Source organism: Muntiacus reevesi, chromosome 9 (assembly GCF_963930625.1).
Source record: "Muntiacus reevesi chromosome 9, mMunRee1.1, whole genome shotgun sequence".
NCBI classification, from domain to species: domain Eukaryota; kingdom Metazoa; phylum Chordata; class Mammalia; order Artiodactyla; family Cervidae; genus Muntiacus; species Muntiacus reevesi.
The window spans coordinates 37,140,762-37,159,378 of NC_089257.1; the positions used below are offsets into that span (position 1 = coordinate 37,140,762).

The 18,617-nt window shown below is 43.7% G+C and overlaps 1 protein-coding gene across 5 annotated transcripts in view; it reads left to right on the forward strand.

Annotated features, from left to right (window-relative positions):
* Window positions 1-41: 41 nt before the first annotated feature.
* The window catches only part of XRRA1 (X-ray radiation resistance associated 1), a 67,226-nt gene continuing 48,650 nt past the window's right edge, over window positions 42-18,617 (forward strand). For 3 of the 5 annotated variants that reach the window (XM_065944140.1, XM_065944144.1, XM_065944143.1), the window contains exons 1-4: window positions 42-202; window positions 6,502-6,569; window positions 9,626-9,723; window positions 15,653-15,837. In XM_065944140.1, coding sequence (XP_065800212.1) covers window positions 9,630-9,723; window positions 15,653-15,837 — 279 coding nt within the window. In that variant the 5' untranslated portion in view covers window positions 42-202; window positions 6,502-6,569; window positions 9,626-9,629. Of the gene's footprint in view, window positions 203-6,501; window positions 6,570-8,235; window positions 8,308-9,625; window positions 9,724-15,652; window positions 15,838-18,617 lie in introns of those variants that run through there. The other 2 variants (XM_065944142.1, XM_065944141.1) reach the window with 2 other exon arrangements.

The window sequence follows — 18,617 nt, forward strand, 5'->3', positions numbered from 1 at the left end:
TAGTAATTAGAAGCTCCAGCCTTCGGTTGCCGTCTTCTCGGCCAGCCGCCGCGTCGCGGTTACTAAGAGGTTGGAGAGGGTGGTGGCAGGCGCCACGGTGGAGCGGCTCCGAGATTCCCGAGAGGCTCAGAGGCGCGCATCCCGCCCGACCGGGACGTCGCCCCCGCGGACATCTCGGAGGCGGAAGCGACGCCGGAGGCAGGTGCGGCTGGAAACTTAGTTTGCCTGAGGGGTTAGAGTCTCCGCCGCTCCACATGTAGTGTTTCCCAAGGATGGGAGTAGGAGCTCGTCCTTATCCTTTTTTAGCCTTGTTATTGCACTTACTGGTTTTCTGGTGACTATCATCTTATTTTCGTGATACAGAGAACTCACAGTCAGAGTGCCTGTTGCCTACCAGGCGCTGTCTCGGTCTTCAGTGCCTCTATATCCATCCTCATTTAGTACCCGGACGGAACAGTTAGATGAGGAAACTAAGGAACTTAACCAAGGCCAGATAGCATGGATCAGAACCTAGTTTAGCAGTCAGGTGTCATCAAACCCGTGCCATGCTCCCTTTGTTACCACCTGGGGTCCTTGGACTCTTTAATCAATAGAAATTGATAAGAGGCTAGCAAGGAATTCAGGCAATATTTTATTGGGACTCCACTTGCAGTAGGCTTCCCTGATAACTCAGTTGGTAAAGAATCCTCCTGCATTGCAGGAGACCCCTGTTTGATTCCTGGGTAGGGAAGATCCCCTGGAGAAGGGAAAGGCTACCCACTCCAGTATTCTGGCCTGGAGAATTCCACGGATTGTGTAGTCCATGGGGTCGCAAAGAGTCGGACACGACTGTGTGACTTTCACTTTCCTCTTGCAGCAGCAGAGAGCAAAGCAAGAAACAGTTGTGTGTGGGGGTGGCGAGTGACCTTGTCCTTTAAATGGGGTGAGGGTGGGGAGCCAAATGGGTGAGGAGTGGCTTACTGTGGTCTGCCCACACCTTTTGTGGTGCTGTGTGCAGGGATCATGCACAGTATCCTACTTTTGCTCCTGGCACCTCAGAAGTGGCAGTTGGATTTTGGCCTTTTTATGTGTTATTGTTCATAATTTGCCCCACGTGTGCATGCATGCAGTTATTTTTAGTCCCTTCTAGTTTATTTGTATTAATATTTTTTTGCTGTGCAAAGAGGTGTTTGTCCAGGTACTAGCACTCTAGTAAAGGGTCCCAGGTCCCAGCCTATATCACCTTTGCCTCTCTGCCTTTACAGTTTTCAGTTCAGTTCAGTTCAGTCGCTCAGTCATGTCCGACTCTTTGCGACCCCATGAATCACAGCATGCCAGGCCTTCCTGTCCATCACCAACTCCAGGAGTTTACTCAAACTCATGCCCATCAGCAGTTTTAGGATGTAATAATATTCTAAATTTTTATTAAATTTTTTACACAATATTTATTGAGCACCAACCTTGCTTGCAGCTGTACTAAGAGATACTAGGGGATCAGAAAAGACCTGTTCCCTGAGTTACCATGTAACAGGATCCAATACACTATTAGCTACTACATTGCCTCATTTTTTTGTTTTTGATCCCTATGAAATTCCTCGTGGTGGTTTAGTAGCTAAGTCGTGATAGACTCTTGCGACCCCATGAACTGTAGTCTGCCAGTCTCCTCTGTCCTTGAGATTCTCCAGGCAAGAATACTGGAGTAGGTTGCCATTTCCTTCTCCAGGGGATCTTCCCAACGTAGAGATTGAACCTAGGACTCCTGCTTTGTAGGCAGATTCTTTACCAACTGAGCTCAAGGGAAGCCCTTGAAATTCCTCATATAAATGTCCAAATCCCTGAGCAAATTAAGTACTTACTATGGAAATGTTAGATGCAGTTTCTTCATCTATGTGAAGCAATCCAGTCAGATGCCTCTGTAGCTTCATGTTTATCTTTTAATAACTTGTTGAGTTTCAAGACCCAGCTCTAATGTCACCTGCTCTGTGAAACCTTTCCCGATCCTCCTCCTTTCTTTGCAGACAGAATGGAGAACTCCATAGCATTGTGTTCATGGTTCTGTTTGGTTCAGTAAGCACTCAGTTGTGCCTCTTCAGTGGCCCAGACCCTGTATGAGGCATGGGTGATAAAGATATGGTTAGGACCCAGGCCTGGCCATGAGAGGCTCCCAGCTTGAGGTTGGGCTGTGAGGAGTGGGAAACAGATAGGTAAGCAGGCCACTGTAATATAGTGTGGCACAGTGCCTCCATTAAGAGGTGGGGTAAGATGGTAGCACAGATAAGTCAACCAAAGGAGGAGGATATACAGGGAAGCTTTTTGTATGAGTCAGGCAAAGAAGAGGGGCAAAAGTGTGATAGGCTAGAGGGATGGAAAAAAAGCAAATGTATGCAGATGAGAAGCATTAGTCTGTGTATGTGTGTATTTTGGAACTGGGAGACACTACCATCAGATTGAGATTAGCTGCTTCACGTTTGAGATAGAGACGAGAGGTGGCTGAAGCTAACAGGTAGGCAGCCTGTAAGTCTGGAACTTGGTCTTTCTTTTTTCCATCACACAGGTAAATGTCATACTTTTCTTAGGGATTTCTTCCTAGACTCTGTAACCTTAGGGTTATGTGCCCTTCCTAACGCGTTAGTCATAAATCTTCACCTTCTCATCTGGTATTCCTCATAGGAAACTGTAATTTCCAGGATACTTAGTGAATATCTTTTCCCAGATTGTGTCTTTAAGTTTTGTCTTTGCTGCTTTTGTCATGCATAAGTTTATTTTGTGTAAATGGTTGTATAAATGATCGTTTCCTTTCTAATTTGTGATTCGCACTTCCTATTTAATCTATCTGGCCCCAGAGAAAACTAACCAATCTGATCACATGGACCACAGCCTTGTGTAACTCAATGAAACTATGAGCCATACCGTGTAGGGCCACCCAAGACGGACGGGTCATGGTGGAGAGTTCTGACAAAACATGATCCACTGGAGAAGGGAATGGCAAACCACTTCAGTGTTCTTGCTTTGAGAACCCCATGAACAGTATGAAAAGGCAAAAAGATATGACACTGAAAGATGAACTTCACAGGTAGGTAGGTGCCCAGTATGTTACTGGAGATCAGTGGAGAAATAACTCCACAAAGGATGAGAGATGGAGCCAAAGCAGAAACAACACCCAGTTATGGATGTGACTGGTGATGGAGTTAAAGTCCGATGCTGTAAAGAACAGTATTGCATAGGAACCTGCAATGTTAGGTCCATGAATCAAGTCAAATTTGAAGTGGTCAAACAGGAGCTGGCAAGAGTGAGCATTACCATTTTAGGAATCAGCGAACTAAAATGGACTGGAATGGGTGAATTTAACTCAGATGACCATTATATCTACTACTGTGGGCAAGAATCCCTTAGAAGAAATGGAGCAGCTGTTATAGTCAACAAAAGAGTCGAAAGTGCAGTACTTGGATACAATCTCAAAAACGACAAAATGATCTCTGTTCGTTTCCAAGGCACACCATTCAATATCACAGTGTTCCAAGACTATGCCCTGACCAGTAATGCTGAAGAAACTGAAGTTAAATGGTTCTTATGAAGACCTACAAGGCCTAGAACTAACACTCCCAAAAGATGTCCTTTTCATTATAGGGGACTGGAATGCAAAAGTAGGATGTCAAGAAATACCTGGAGTAACAGGCAAATTTGGCCTTGGAGTACAGAATGAAGCAGGGCAAAGGCTAATAGAGTTTTGTGAAGAGAACGCATTGGTCATAGCAAACACCCTCTTCCAACAGCACAAGAGACAACTCTACACATGGACATCACCAGATAGTCAGTACCAAAATCAGATTGATTATGTTCTTTGCAACCGAAGATGGAGAAGCTCTATACAATCAGCAAAAACAATACAGGAAGCTGCTGTGGCTCAGATCATGAATTTCTTATTGCCAAATTCAGACTTAAATTGAAAAAAGGAAGGAAAACCACTAGACCATTCAGGTATGACCTAAATCAAATCCCTTATGATTATACAGTGGAAATGACAAGTAGATTCAAGGGATTAGATCTGATAGAGTGCCTGAAGAACTATGGACAGAAGTTCGTGACATTGTACAGAAGGCAGTGATCAAGACCATCTCCAAGAAAAAGAAATGCAAAAAGGCAAAATGGTTGTCTGAGGAGGCCCTACAAATAGCTGTGAAAAGAAGAGAAGTGAAAGGCAAAGGAGAAAAGGAAAGATACACGCATTTGAATGCAGAGTTCCAAACAATAGCAAGGAGAGATAAGAAAGCCTTCCTCGGTGATCAATGCAAAGAAATAGAGGAAAACAATAGAATGGGAAAGACTAGAGATCTATTCAAGAAAATTCGAGATACCAAGGGAACATTTCATGCAAAGATGGGCACAATAAAGGACAGAAATGGTATGGACCTGGCAGAAGCAGAAGATATTAAGAAGAGGTGGCAAGAATACACAGAAGAACTGTACAAAAGAGATATTTCATGACCCAGATAACCACGATGGTGTCATCACTCACCTAGAACCGGAAGTCCTGGAATTCGAAGTCAAGTGGGTCTTAGGAAGCATCACTACAAAGCTAATGGAGGTGATGGAATTCCAGCTGAGCTATTTCAAATCCTAAAAGATGATGCTGTGAAAGTGCTGCACTCAATGTGCCAGCAAATTTGGAAAACTCAGCAGTGGCCACAGGACTAGAAATGGTCAGTTTTCATTCCAATAGCATAGAAAGGCAATCCCAAAGAATGTTCAAACTCCCACACAAACACAACTGCACTCATCTCACACGCTAGCAAGCTGCTGCTGCTAAGTCGCTTCAGTCGTGTCCGACTCTGTGCGATCCCAGAGATGGCAGTCCACCAGGCTCCGCCATCCTTGGAATTCCCCAGGCAAGAACACTGGAGTGGGTTGCCATTTCCTTCTCCAATGCATGAAAGTGGAAAGTGAAAGGGAAGTCATTCAGTTGTGTCCAACTGTTCTCGACCCCAGGGACTGCAGCCTACCAGGCTCCTCAGTCCATGGCATTATCCAGACAAGAGTACTGGAGTGGGTTGCCTTTGCCTTTTCCAACACACAAGTAAAGTAATGCTCAAAATTCTCCGAGCCAGGCTTGAACAGTACGTGAACCATGAACTTCCATATGTTCAAGCTGGATCTAGAAAAGGCAGAGGAACCGGAGATCAAATTGTCAACATCCAGTGGATCATTGAAAAAGGAAGAGAGTTCCAGAAAAACATCTACTTCTGCTTCATTGACTATGCCAAAGCCTTTGACTGTGTGGATCACAGCAAATTGTGGAAAATTCTGAAAGAGATGGGAATACCAGACTACCTTACCTGCCTCCTGAGAAATCTGTATGCAAGTCAGGAAGCAATAGTTAGAATTGGACATGGAACAACAGACTGGTTCCAAATAGGAAAAGGAGTACGTCAAGGCTGTATGTTGTCACCGTGCTTATTTTGCTTATATGCAGAGTACATCATGAGAAATGCTGGACTGGATGAAGCACAAGCTGGAATCACAGATTGCTGGGAGAAATATCAATAACTTCAGATAGGCAGATGACACCACCCTTATTTATGGCAGAAAGCGAAGAAGACCTAAAGAGCCTCTTAATGAAAGTGAAAGAGGAGTTAGCTTAAAACTCAACATTCAGAAAACTAAGATCATGGCATCTGGTCCCATCACTTCATGGCAAATAGATGGTGAAACAAAGGAAACAGAGACTTTATTTTTGGGGGCTCCAAAATCACTGCAAATGGTGACTGCAGCCAATAAATTAAAAGATGCTTACGCCTTGGAAGGAAAGTTATGACCAACCTAGACAGCATATTAAAAAGCAGAGACATTACTTTGCCAACAAAGGTCCATCTAGTCAAAGCTTTGGTTTTCCCAGTGGTCATGTATGGATGTGAGAGTTGGACTATAAAGAAAACTGAGCACCGAAGAATTGATGCTTTTGAACTGTGGTGTTGGAGAAGACTCTTGAGAGTCCCTTGGACTGCAAGGAGATCCAACCAGTCCATCCTAAAGGAGATCAGTCCTGGATGTTCATTGGAAGGACTGATGCTGAAGCTGAAACTCCAACACTTTGGCCATCTGATACGAAGAACTGACTCATTTGAAAAGACCTTGATGTTGGGAAAGATTGAAGGCGGGAGGAGTAGGGGACGACAGGATGAGATGGTTGCATGGCATCACGGACTCAATGGACATGAATTTGAGTAAGCTCCGGGGGTTGGTGATGCACAGGGAAGCCTTGTCTACTGCAGTCCATGGGGTTGCAAAGAGTGGTACATGACTGAGCAACTGAACTGAGCCCCACCTCATTGTCATAAAATTATTCTCTTCTTGCACCTTCCTGTCTATGTCTCTGTCTTCTTTTCTATTTCTGGAGTGTTTAGTCCTGTGGCATTTTTCTAGGCCCCAGACACTTTGGAGCAAAGTGTCACAGAAGGATATAATTAATGGGAACATTAAAGAGATCTAAATGACAGACTAAGAAGTGCAATATCTATTTTATAGGTGAAGAAACAAGGGAAGAAACAAAATAAAAAGGACGTCAAGAGGTCTCTTCCAAGATCAAAGATCAAGTAAGTACTATGCAGAACTAAAGTCATCATATTCTGTAAATGACTGGAGTTTTCTCCAACAATCATCTCTGACCTTTCCCAGGTAACTGTGTACTCATTCATCCATTCATTTACCCATCTAGCAGATTGTGGTTAGTCCCAAGAGGGATTTCCTAAAAGACAGAGTGACTCCATGACTGTCTTTCCCCATCTAGTCATCCATTCATCTCTTCATCTTCCTGACACATTTTTAATGAGTTCTAGACTCTATGCCAGGCTCTGGGATTATATAGGTAAATAGGTATTGTAGGCCCCATAGCAGTTGGGAAGTTGATAAGGGAATAAAAATTATAACAAAGTGATAAGTATTATGCTAGGAGAAGTAGGGGGTATCACAGAAATACGTGGAAAGGATCTCCAACCCTTTTCAGGGTGGCAGGGATCAGGAAATTCACAGTGCCCTGTGTTGAACCAGAGGAGATAACATGATCACTCATTCATTCCATCTGTTCAGTTTAGTCGCTCAGTTGTGTGCGACTCTTTGCGACTCCATGAATCTCAGCACACCAGGCCTCCCTGTCCATCACCAACTCCCAGAGTTTACTCAAACTCATGTCCATTGAGTCAGTGATGCCATCCAGCCATCTCATCCTCTGTCATCACCTTCTCCTGCCCCCAATCCCTCCCAGCATCAGGGTCTTTTCCAATGAGTCAACTCTTCTCATGAGGTGGCCAAAGTATTGGAGTTTCAGCTTCAGCATCAGTCCTTCCAATGAACACTCAGGACTGATTTCCTTTAGGATGAACTGGTTGGATCTCCTTGCATTCCAGGGGACTCTTAAGAGTTCTCCAACACTACAGTTTAAACGCAGCAATTCTTCGGCGCTCAGCCTTCTTCACAGTCCAACTCTCACATCCATATATGACCACTGGAAAAGCCATAGCCTTGACTAGACAGACCTTTGTTGGAAAGTAATGTCTCTGCTTTTTAATATGCTGTCTAGGTTGGTCATAACTTTCCTTCCAAGGCGTAAGCATCTTTTAATTTAATGGCTGCAGTCACCTTCTGCAGTGATTTTGGAGCCCCCAAAAATAATGTCTGACACTGTTTCCACTGTTTCCCCATCTATTTGCCATGAAGTGATGGGACCAGATGCCATGATCTTAGTTTTCTGAATGTTGAGCTTTAAGCCAACTTTCTCACTCTCCTCCTTCACTTTCATCAAGAGGGTTTTTAGTTCCTCTTTACTTTCTGCCTTAAGGGTGGTGTCATCTGCATATCTGAGGTTATTGATATTTCTCCCGGCAATCTTGATTCCAGCTTGTGCTTCTTCCAGCCCAGCATTTCTCATGATGTACTCTGCATATGTTAAATAAGCACGGTGACAATATACAGCCTTGACGTACTCCTTTTCCTTTTGGAACTAGACTGTTGTTCCATGTCCAGTTCTAACTGTTGCTTCCTGACCTGCATATAGGTTTCTCAAGAGGCAGGTCAGGTGGTCTGGTATTCCCATCTCTTTCAGAATTTTCCACAGTTTATTGTGATCCACACAGTCAAAGGCTTTGGCATAGTCAATGAAGCAGAAGTAGATGTTTTTCTGGAACTCCCTTGCTTTTTCGATGATCCAGTGGATGTTGGCAGTTTGATCTCTGGTTCCTCTGCCTTTTCTAAAACCAGCTTGAACATCTGGAAGTTCACGGTTCACGTATTGCTGAAGCCTGGGTTGGAGAATTTTGAGCTTTGCTTTACTAGCGGGTGAGTTGAGTGCAATTGTGTGGTAGTTTGAGCATTCTTTGGGATTACCTTTCTTTGGGATTGGAGTGAAAACTGACCTTTTTCAGTCCTGTGGCCACTGATGAGTTTTCCAAATTTGCTGGCTGAGTTTTCCAAATATGCATTCATTCCATAGGTGGTGCCTATCATGTGCCAGTTGTTAGATGCTGTGAGTGAAGAGATGAACACCATAGATGCTGTCCTTCCTCAGAGCCTAATTAGGGAGATTAGAAATATGCATAAAAAAACTCTGGGCCTTGGGAGGACCACTGTATCCTTCATTTGACTCACATTTGTTTACTGAGTGTTTCCTCTGAGCTAGAGGAGTAGAGGAATAGAAGAGAGACAGTAAATTGGACATGTTTCGAGACTTTCAGGTTCAGAGACCATTGAAAGAGTCCCTTCATGATTGTTAGTAATTTCACGAGGTAGAAGGGGTTCCAACCACAAAAGATGTACAGAAGAAACACGTCAGAGTTTAGCTAAAGCAGCAGTTATTTCCCTCTGAAAGTTTCAGTGAAGGTATTATGGAAGGGATAGCGTTTGGATTGGGTCTAGAAAGAAGCTTTTTTTTTTCTCTATTACCTCATTTAATTCTTAGAACAGTTCTCTGAGGCACAGGTTTAATCCTCATTTTATATTGAGAAATCTGAGGCACAAAGAGGTAAAGTGATTTTCCCAGGGTCACTCAGCTCAGTGGTAGAAACTGGCCTCAAACTTAAGTCCCTGTATGTAAAATTGTTGCCCCTTCCTACTGCACCCATCTCGTTGTCATATTTGTCTCTTCTGGGAAACATTTTCTCAAGACACCTGATCCCAGCTCTCTACTCTGCTCCTCCCATGGACTGAATCTTCCCAGACCCTCCATCTTAGGGTCCTACCTTCTTGCCAGGGTCTCCTTTCCCCTGGCCAGGGCCTTACAGATTCCCAAACCTCTGCTACCCTAAATGTCTAAAGCTATCCCAAAGCAGGTTTAGGAATTACTGGATCCCTTTAAAGAAAAATCTAAGTCTATAAGAGCTCAAGGTTTAAAAAATTTAGATCTTCTATTAGAAATTTCTTTTCCTGAAGGAAGTGGCATTGGAGCCTAATCTTAAAGCACGAGATCAGCGAGATGAACAAGATGGAAGAGCTTTTTGGGGCCAAAGGAACACTAAGAACAGAGGCATGGACCTGTAGGGCCTCAGAGAGAGGGTGTGTTTTGGGGGTGGTCCTGGTGGGCTCATAGGCTGTATCGGGGTGAGAGTGGCCCTGCCCCTCCTCACTCCTCACTTCCTTGTTTTCCTTGCTTGGCTCTCAGGGTCATGGCCTCCACAGGACTCTACAAGCTGGATGATGGGAAGCCTCACCTGAGCAACTGCTTTCCAGCCAAAAACCTGCTTCGGACGCCAGAGGAAGGTCAGGTGACTTCTCAAATCAGAACCTTTGCCTCACACCCAGCACCTGCTTCAGAATGTCTCTAACACCCATGTCTCCCTCTTCAACCCATTCACTAATGTTCCCTGCCCCATCCTATCCCTTCCCTTCTAATCCATCTTCCCCCCAGCAGCCTCAGGAGTCTAATTTTTTTTTATCCTATTTATGTGTGTATTGGGGCTTACCAGGTGGCTCAAACAGTAAAGAATCTGCCTGCAATGCGGGAGACCTGGGTTCAATCCCTGTGTTGGGAAGATCCCCTGGAGAAGGGCATGGCAACCCACTCCAGTATTCTTGCCTGGAGAATTCCATGGACGGAGGAGCCTGGCGGGCTACAGTCCATGGGCTCGCAAAGAGTCTGACATGACTGAGCAACTAACACTTTCATGTATCTGTTTAAAATGTCTTATTTTTATAAAATTTTTCAAGATTACTGTTCATTTACAGTTAGTACAAGATATTGGCAGTATTCCCCATGTTGTACAGTACATCCTTGAACCTGACTTACACCCAGTAGTTTGTACCTCCCACCCCTACATTGCCCCTCCATCCCTCTTCTCCGCTTGGAACCACTAGTTTGTTCTCTGTGTCTGTGAATCTGCTTCTTCAATTTTTTTATTCACTAGTTTGTTGTATTCTTTAGATTCTACCTATAAGCAATATCTTATATGGGCAGTTTTTCTCTTTCTCTGTCCGACTTATTTCACTTAGTATAATGTCCTCAAGGTCCATCCATGTTGTTGCAAATGGCAAAGTTTCTTTTTAATGGTTAAGTAGTACCCCACTGTATATATGTCCCACAGATTTTATCTGTTTATCTGTTGGTGGGTGCCTAGGTCACTTCCATGTCTTGGCTGCTGCAAATAATGCTGCTTTGAACACTGGGGTATGTTTTTGAATTAGTAACTTTGTTTTTTTGAATTGATTTTTTAAAATTATTTGTTTTAAATAATTTTTAAATTATTTTGAATAATTAAATGTTTTAATTTTTTGTTTTAAATTATTGTTAAATTATTTTTGGCTGTGCTGGGTCTTTGTTGTTGCTGGACTTTTCTCTGGTTGCAGTGAGTAGCGGCTACTCTTTGTTGTAGTGTGTGAGCTTCTCATTGCAGCAGCTTCTCTTGTCATGGAGCACAAGCTCTAGGGCATGTGGGCTTCAGTAGCTGCAGCGCATGGGCTCAATAGTTGTGGTTCCCAGGCTCTAGAATACAGACTCAATAGTTATGGCGCACAGGCTTAGTTGCTTCATGGCATATGGGATCCTCCCAGACCAGGGATCGAACTTTGTCTCCTGCACTAAGGTAGATTCTTTACCACTGAGCTACCAAGGACACCCAGTGACTTTTTTTTTTTTTTTGGATATATATCCAGGAGAGGAATTTCTGCATCATATGGTCTTGCTATTTTTAATTTTTTGAGGAACCTCCATAATGTTTTCCGCTGTGGCTGCACCGATTTCCATGCCCACTAACAGTGTACACATGTTCTCAGGGAACCTTCTAATGTACGCCACAGTGTTCTCTTCTGTTCAGTGACTTCTCACTGCTGTTCCTTTGCCTTTCTGCTCTACCCCATTCCTTGATTTATGCCCTGTTTCATAGTGTTCTATTTTCACATAGCTTTTTTAAAAATATTTTTTATTTTTTAATTGAAGGATAATTGCTTTACAGAATTTTGTTGTTTTCTGTCAAAACTCAACATGAATCAACCACAGGTGTACATATATCCCCTCCCTCCCATCTCCCTCCTCATCCCACCCTTCTAAGTTGATACAGAGCCTGTGTTTTGAGTTTCCTGAGACATGCAGCAAATTCTCGTTGGCTATCTATTTTACATATGGTAATGTAAGTTTCCTTGTTACTCTCTCCATACATCTCACCCTCTCCTCCCCTCTCCCCATGTCCATGAGTCTGTTCTCTATCCACGTAGTTTTTTACCATTTGCCTGGAATGTTCCAGCCCTCGTTCCAGTTGTTCAGGCTCCTCCCATCCCACAGGCTCAGCCCGTCTCCCACATCTTCCAGTAAGCTGTGTCCCGCTCCTCCAGCTGTCAGTGCCCATCCTCTCTTGTGAGCCATCTTCCTTTCTGTGTTTCTTGTTTGACGTATAGTCATATTCTGCCTAACTCTTAAACAAAGCGGCTTAAACTTGACTCTGTTAAGTAGTTTTTCAAGCATTTATCTAATTAAAGACTCCTCTGGGGCAGGGACCCCTCCTAATGCTGAGCAGAGTCCTACACATGGAACACTGCTGAGAAGTGTGGTTTCACTGGATTGGATTTGTTGCTTTGAAAGTGTCAAGCAAGGGAAAAGTACCACTAGCTTACCCTGGATGGAGTGGCTTGCTGGTCACTCTCTACATGGAATAGTAGAAGAACCTTCTCCTTCAGCTTGTCCTTCCCTCTTCTCTTGAGTGATTTTACTTTTCACATAGGACCTTCTTTGGCCACCTAGTTGTTTAAAACCCACCTGTGGAGCTGTCAGTAAGAACTCATGATTTCATGCCCACACTCCCTCACACACACATAGATGGACAGAGAAATAAATATAGCTGTCTATATCTTCATGTGTTAGTATACATATGTATATTTCCTGGCCCACGGAGGTCAGTAATACTTCAGTTGCAAAGGAATGCTTGGCACCTCAGTGTTGGTTTCTAAATACCATTCTCCAATAAAAGAAGCCAGAGCTTCTCAGGCAAAAAATTGTTTCTAGGGCTAAGTCAGGAAAAAATACACTTTGAGCCAGAAAATAAAGCAGTGCTCAGAAAAATGATGGGGGCAATTTGAAAGGACATAGGTGCCAACCTGAGGGAATGCCCAGTGGGCAAAGCTGGAACAGTATGAACAGCAAAATAAATAAAGGTAAAATTGGGTTGTAATCTGTAGAATAAGTTTTGATTTATAGTCATGATCTCATACGATATAATTAAACTCTGATTACTTAAATAAGTGGGGGAAAAGAGCAGCTCTTCCTTACAATAGAATTCTAGTTAATAAATGTAGAAGGAATGAAGGAAAAAAAAACATCACAATTATAATTTTTACAGGCAAGAAGTTCTACAGTGTTCTTTGGAGAAATAGAACCAGTAGAATATGTGTGTGTATGTCTCTCTGTATGTATATCCTGCAGGTTTTGTTTTCATATACATATATGTGTGTATATATGTGGACAAACACACGTAGATAAAGTATATATTTCAAGGAAGTGGTTTATGAAATGTGGAGGCTGGCAAGTCTGAAATCTGTAAGACAGGCAGGCTGAAAACTCAGGGAAGAGCTCATGCTGCAGTCTTAAGGCAAAATTTCTTCTTCCTTCGGGAAGCCTGTTTTTTTGCTTTAATGGTCTCTTAGGTGAATGGGTAAGGCCCACTCATTATCCATGGATTGTTTCAGGTACTTAAAGTCAACTGGTTGTCAGAAACACCTAGATTAGTATTTGATTGACTAACTGCTTACCATAGCTCAGCCAAAAACATAAAATTAACCATTATAGATGCTAGAATTCATGGGTTAAAGTATGATGAAAAACAGGTTATTTGTATAACATCTTGAGCTGTCTTTATTAATTTCAAAGGGTCTTCTTAGTAGAGTAACTAAGCTGACACCACCTTGGCTGAGTGATCAAAATGAACATCACCAGTAATAAGATATAATTGGCATCATGTGTGCTCTGATATGTGCTGAGGAGGGCACAGCACCACTTCTTGCCAAACTACAAGGCCTTTAGTCTAAATTATAGGGGGGAAAAAATCAAACAAACTCAAATTGAGAGACGTTTTATAAAGTAATTGACTATTGATTAGTACTCTTCAAAAATGTCAGGATCACACAAGAAAAATAAAGACTGCAGAACTGTCACGGATTAGGGGAGACTAAGGTGATGTGACAGCTAAATGAAATGTGAGATCTTGGATAGGACCCTGGAACAGAAAGAGAACATTAGTGAGAAAACTGACGAAAATCAAATAAAGGCTGTAGATTAACTACTAATATTATGCTATTGTTAATTTCTTGGCTTCAGCCATTGTATTATGATTATATACGATGTTAACATTAGGGAAATTAGGTGAAGGCTGTACAGGAACTCTGTGTTATTTTTACAGCTTTTCTGGAAGTCTAAAATTATCTCAAAATGAAAATTTACAGGTGGGGGGAACCTTCCTATAGACAGATACTCTTCCTGCTAAAAACCTCCCGCATTAAAACCTAAACTCCTTATTCTGGCCCTCAAGACCTTTCAGATTTGACTCTGCTGACCTCCTCAGCCTCATCTCTTTTCCTTCATGTCCATCTCCCGACCCTCCAGGCCTTCCTTCCTGAGTGTATTGTCAGTTTGGGCACCAGCTCAGGCTGGAGTGTTCAAGAGTTTGGACTGCTGGGATAGGACAAATGTCCATGTGCTAGATGAGGGCAGCCCTGGGAAATGAGTGCCCGGGCTGCCGGGCCCTGGGTGGGAATAGGAACCGGCTCACATCAGGCATAGGCAGAAGCAGCATCCACGAGCCAGGATTAGCAGCAATACTCAGGTGAGCCAAGGCAAGCCCCTGAGGCAGGGGAGTGGGCTATGTGGCAGGGCGACAGTGTTTAGAGGCCCCGAACTCGTCCCCACAGCTCTGTGCTGTTCTTTGCAGTTCCAACCTTTCATGCCTCTGAGTACTTCTTGTGCCCTTTTCTCTGCCCAGGTTGCTTGGTTTTTCCCTCTTCACCTGGTCAGCTTTCAATATTCAAGACTCAGCTCATCCCCGAAGCTGGTAGCTCCCCACTCAGCTTCATTGCACTCTACATTTACTGGGCACCTTTGAGTCCTCAGTCATATTCTCCATAGCCCCAACTCCCGCCACAGAGTCAGTGCTCAGAAAAGGTCCAAATGAATGATTGTGGGTAGGGGCTGTGACTCAGGGTCCATTCAGTCACACTCAGCGCGGTAAGCTCTGTGTAGGCCTTAGGACCATCGAGATAAATGAATCAGAGCCTGTATTCTCTTGCCCTCTAGAGGGCAAGACAGACAATAAACAAGTGAACAATGATAGGTATTGAACAATGAAGAGTGAACAATGAACAGTATCTGTCCATAGGAAAGTTTACCCCCACCTGTAAATTTTCATTTTGAGATAATTTTAGACTTCCAGAAAAGCTGTAAAAATAAAACAGAGTTCCTCTACAGCTTTCACCCAGTTTCCCTAATGTTAAATGAATAAACTACTGATGAAGGAGAGAACAGATTCTAGAATGTTGTCACGATTTTTATTAGATAGGCTTACTAGTGAACCTCATATTTTCTTTACTTGCGTACAATTTCTAGTTCTTTGTACAGTGGACATGTATTATTGAGTCTTTTAAAAATGCCAGCTGTCCTTTGATTTTTTTTATCCTGAGCTCCTAACATGACCTTTGCCTTGTAACAACAGAATTAAGGGTTAAGGTCCAGGAAGATGGAACCCATTGAGTTGGTGTCACACAATGGACTTTACCCAAGAGATAACAAATGGTGCAATAACTAGCTGGCCCAGGCAAAAAGGATCAGCTTAACTGAGGATAGTCAGAGAAAGCTTCACAGAATAGGAAATACTTTATCTGTAATCGTGAAGGAACCGTTAAGAGTTCAAAGGCAAAAATGTGGAGGAAAGAACTGAGCAAGTCATTCTACACTTTTGAGTCTTTGCCTTTTTGTCTGTAAAACGGGGGCAGTAGCATGTTTCATTGGGTTTGGAGGCCAATTAAATAAGACAGGTATATAGATGTTCCCCTGCCCCCCGCAACCCCAGTTGTAGCTCAGTATCTGGTGCATATTAGGTAATGAGGAGCTAATTTTCATTTTTGCGTTAAAGATAAACATTCTGGAAGGGCACTAGTTTTGACTTTGAAGGAGTTTACTGCTGTTCTCGTCTTTTCACTGTTCTCATCTTTCCAGCAGGTCGAGGACACTGGCTAGTGGCTCGGAAAGGTAGCCTCAAGAAGAAGTCCAAGAATGCGACTGAGACAACAGCTGAAGGTCAGAAAGGCCAGAAGGTTTCTTTTGAGGTTGGAGGGAAGAAAGGTTCTCGACAGGAAAACCGAGCAGACACTCCTGGACACGTGCTGGACCAGGCTTTTCTGGTGAGAGTCAATGCATTCTGGAAGGGCTGGCAGCACCAGCTTGGTGGGGTTGGGAGGGGGGATGCGGGTGGCAAGGACTTGCCCTGCTTCCCTCTGGTACAGTTACCTCCCATCCATCCCAAACTATTCGAATGGGCTTGGCAAATGGAGTGCAGCCAAGATGCTGAAGGGACCCAGAGCTTTCTTTATATGTAAAGTTTTCTTTACATCCACTTTGTGAGATAGGTGTTATCATCTCTGTTATATTGTTGCCATTGTGCAAATGAGAAAACTGAGGCCCCAAGAAGTAGGACTCTAGTTTACCCTGGATTAGAACTACTCAGAATTAAAACTCTGGTCTACTGTCTATAAAGCCTTTGCCTTTACATGTTATCAGGTAAAAAGTCTAAAAAGTCTTCACTGAGCCAGAGAGACAAGGCAGCAGGTCAGGGTAAACAGTAAATTTAAAAATCCTATTCCAGCACCCTGCTGGCTCAGTTGGTAACGAAGCTGCCTGCAATACAGTAGACCTGGGTTTGATCCCTGGGTTGGGAAGATCCCCTGGAGAAAGAAATGGCAGCCTACTCCAGTATTCTTGCCTGGGAAATCCCATGGACAGAGGAGCCTATCAGGCTACAGTCCATGGGGTCACAAGAGTTGGATGCAACTTAGCAACTGAACCACCACGACTGTTCCAGCACATAGTAGGGTGTAAAAGCTTCTACTCTGCTCTGGGGAGACTCTCTAGGAGCAGGGGACTAGGGAGCCTCACATACCACCACCTTTGTCCTTGAGGTTTAGTGTCTGGCTGAAAGCCAAGGATGCTGACTGGATATACCTAGTGTCTGGGTCAGGCTTTACAAAGAGGACTAGGCTGGTAATTTTTCATTTACTCTGTGCAATGCCTCAGTGGCTTTGCACAGAAAGACCTGTTTTGTAAACCAGTATTAATGTGCAGTCCGATGCTCATAGCTTCCCAAGAACTCCCTGGCAGCTTACTTAGTTCCCAGACTCTGCTTGTGGTTCCCAAGAGAAAGGTTCCTGCACAGATCAATGTTGAAAGAAAGCTTTAAGGAGGCATCTCACCTCAAGGTGGGTAGCATAGGCTTTTTGCAGAATACTGTGGAGTTTCTTTGATGTTTAGGTCCACTTCTCGTTAGGGATGAGGAAGATTGAAGCAGCAGTACTAGGAACGGGTGGGACCACTTCCCGTAGTGCTCTTCTTTTCCCCTTTATTTTCAGCATTTCAACATATCCACATTGAGATCACTTGTTACCCATGTTGCCACTTTGAAAAACAGAAGCGTCAAGTGTGCTTCTCAGAGCAATGGGAGTACCTACCCCCATTGGCTATGAATGTTTCACTGGCACTTCGTTATGCCCTACAGCACAGTCCCCTTACGCCAAGTCCCCAAAATACCTCTTCTCTAGTGTTTGCTAAACTGTCTTAATAATGGCACTGCTGTCTACCCACTCACCAACCAGGGAACCTGGGGTTCTCCTCAACACGTGCCTCTCCCTCACCGCCCCCATCCCTGCTATTCCCCAGCCCTGGTATTTCTACTAGTTGTCAAATCTGTATTCTTATCCTCATCTGCACTGCCCCCACCCTAATCTGGGCCACCATCATCTTTTGTAGTAGTAATTGAGTTCCTATGGTAATTAGAAACTTCCTAACTAGTTTGAACTAACTGGGATGCTTTTGTTTCACATAAAAAGAAGCCAGCAGCATGGTTCTGCTGCTGCTGCTGCTAAGTCACTCTGTCATGTCTGACTCTGTGCGACCCCATAGATGGTAGCCCACCAGGCTCTCCCGTCCCTGGGATTCTCCAGGCAAGAATACTGGAGTGGGTTGCCATTTCCTTCTCCAATGCATGAAAGTGAAAAGTGAAAGTGAAGTTGCTCAGTCGTGTCTTGACTCTTACCGACCCCATGGACTGCAGTCTACCAGGCTCCTCCGTCCTTGGGATTTTCCAGGCAAGAGTACCGGAGTGGGGTGCCATTGCCTTCTCCCAGGGTAGGTTAATTCACTGCCTCCAAGGCCCTGGTTCCTCCATCTTTCTACTCTTATATTCTTGGCACATTAACTTGTCCTCTCAGGCTGACTGCCTTCATAATTCTGAGATGACTGCTGAAACTCTGGTCGTCACATTTAAAGCATAACATCCAAAGGTAGAAAAGGGAACGTCACTGTCTTATATTGATTTTTAAATATAAGCAGCTTCCCAGAACTGGCCTCCTACTCCCAGCAGCCTGTGTCTCGTTGGCCAAACATGTATCACAAGGCCCAGCAGTCACTGTTTAGGGGACCATGACCATCATGCTTGGATTAGACAAAGTCAAGACTTAGCCTGTAGAGCTGGGGTTGAAGGATACATCTAGTTAGAGAAATGTGAATGATACTGGATTCTTTCACAATGAGAAGAAGTGGCTCTAGAGAAATGAGCTGACATCTGGTATAGTGGTTTCTCTCCACCCTTTTCTTCTCATCCTCTATGTGTGTCAGATATAGCAGTTTTTGTAAAATTGCCATCAGCTCTCTGCCAAAAAACCTCTTGACAGCTTTCCATTGACTGTGGGCTAAAACCCACAATCCTTTGCAGAGCCACCATGAATCTGCATGATCTAATGAGGGTATCCATAACCTTACCTACTTGTTTTTCATCCTCTCAGAAACGCCTTGCTTTCATTTGCCTTAATAGCATTCACAAACCCTGCCACCCACTTTCATTGGGACCAACTCGTACTTAGCACTTAAGGTATCGGCTGCAATACTCCTCAAATAGGTACTTCCTCACTTC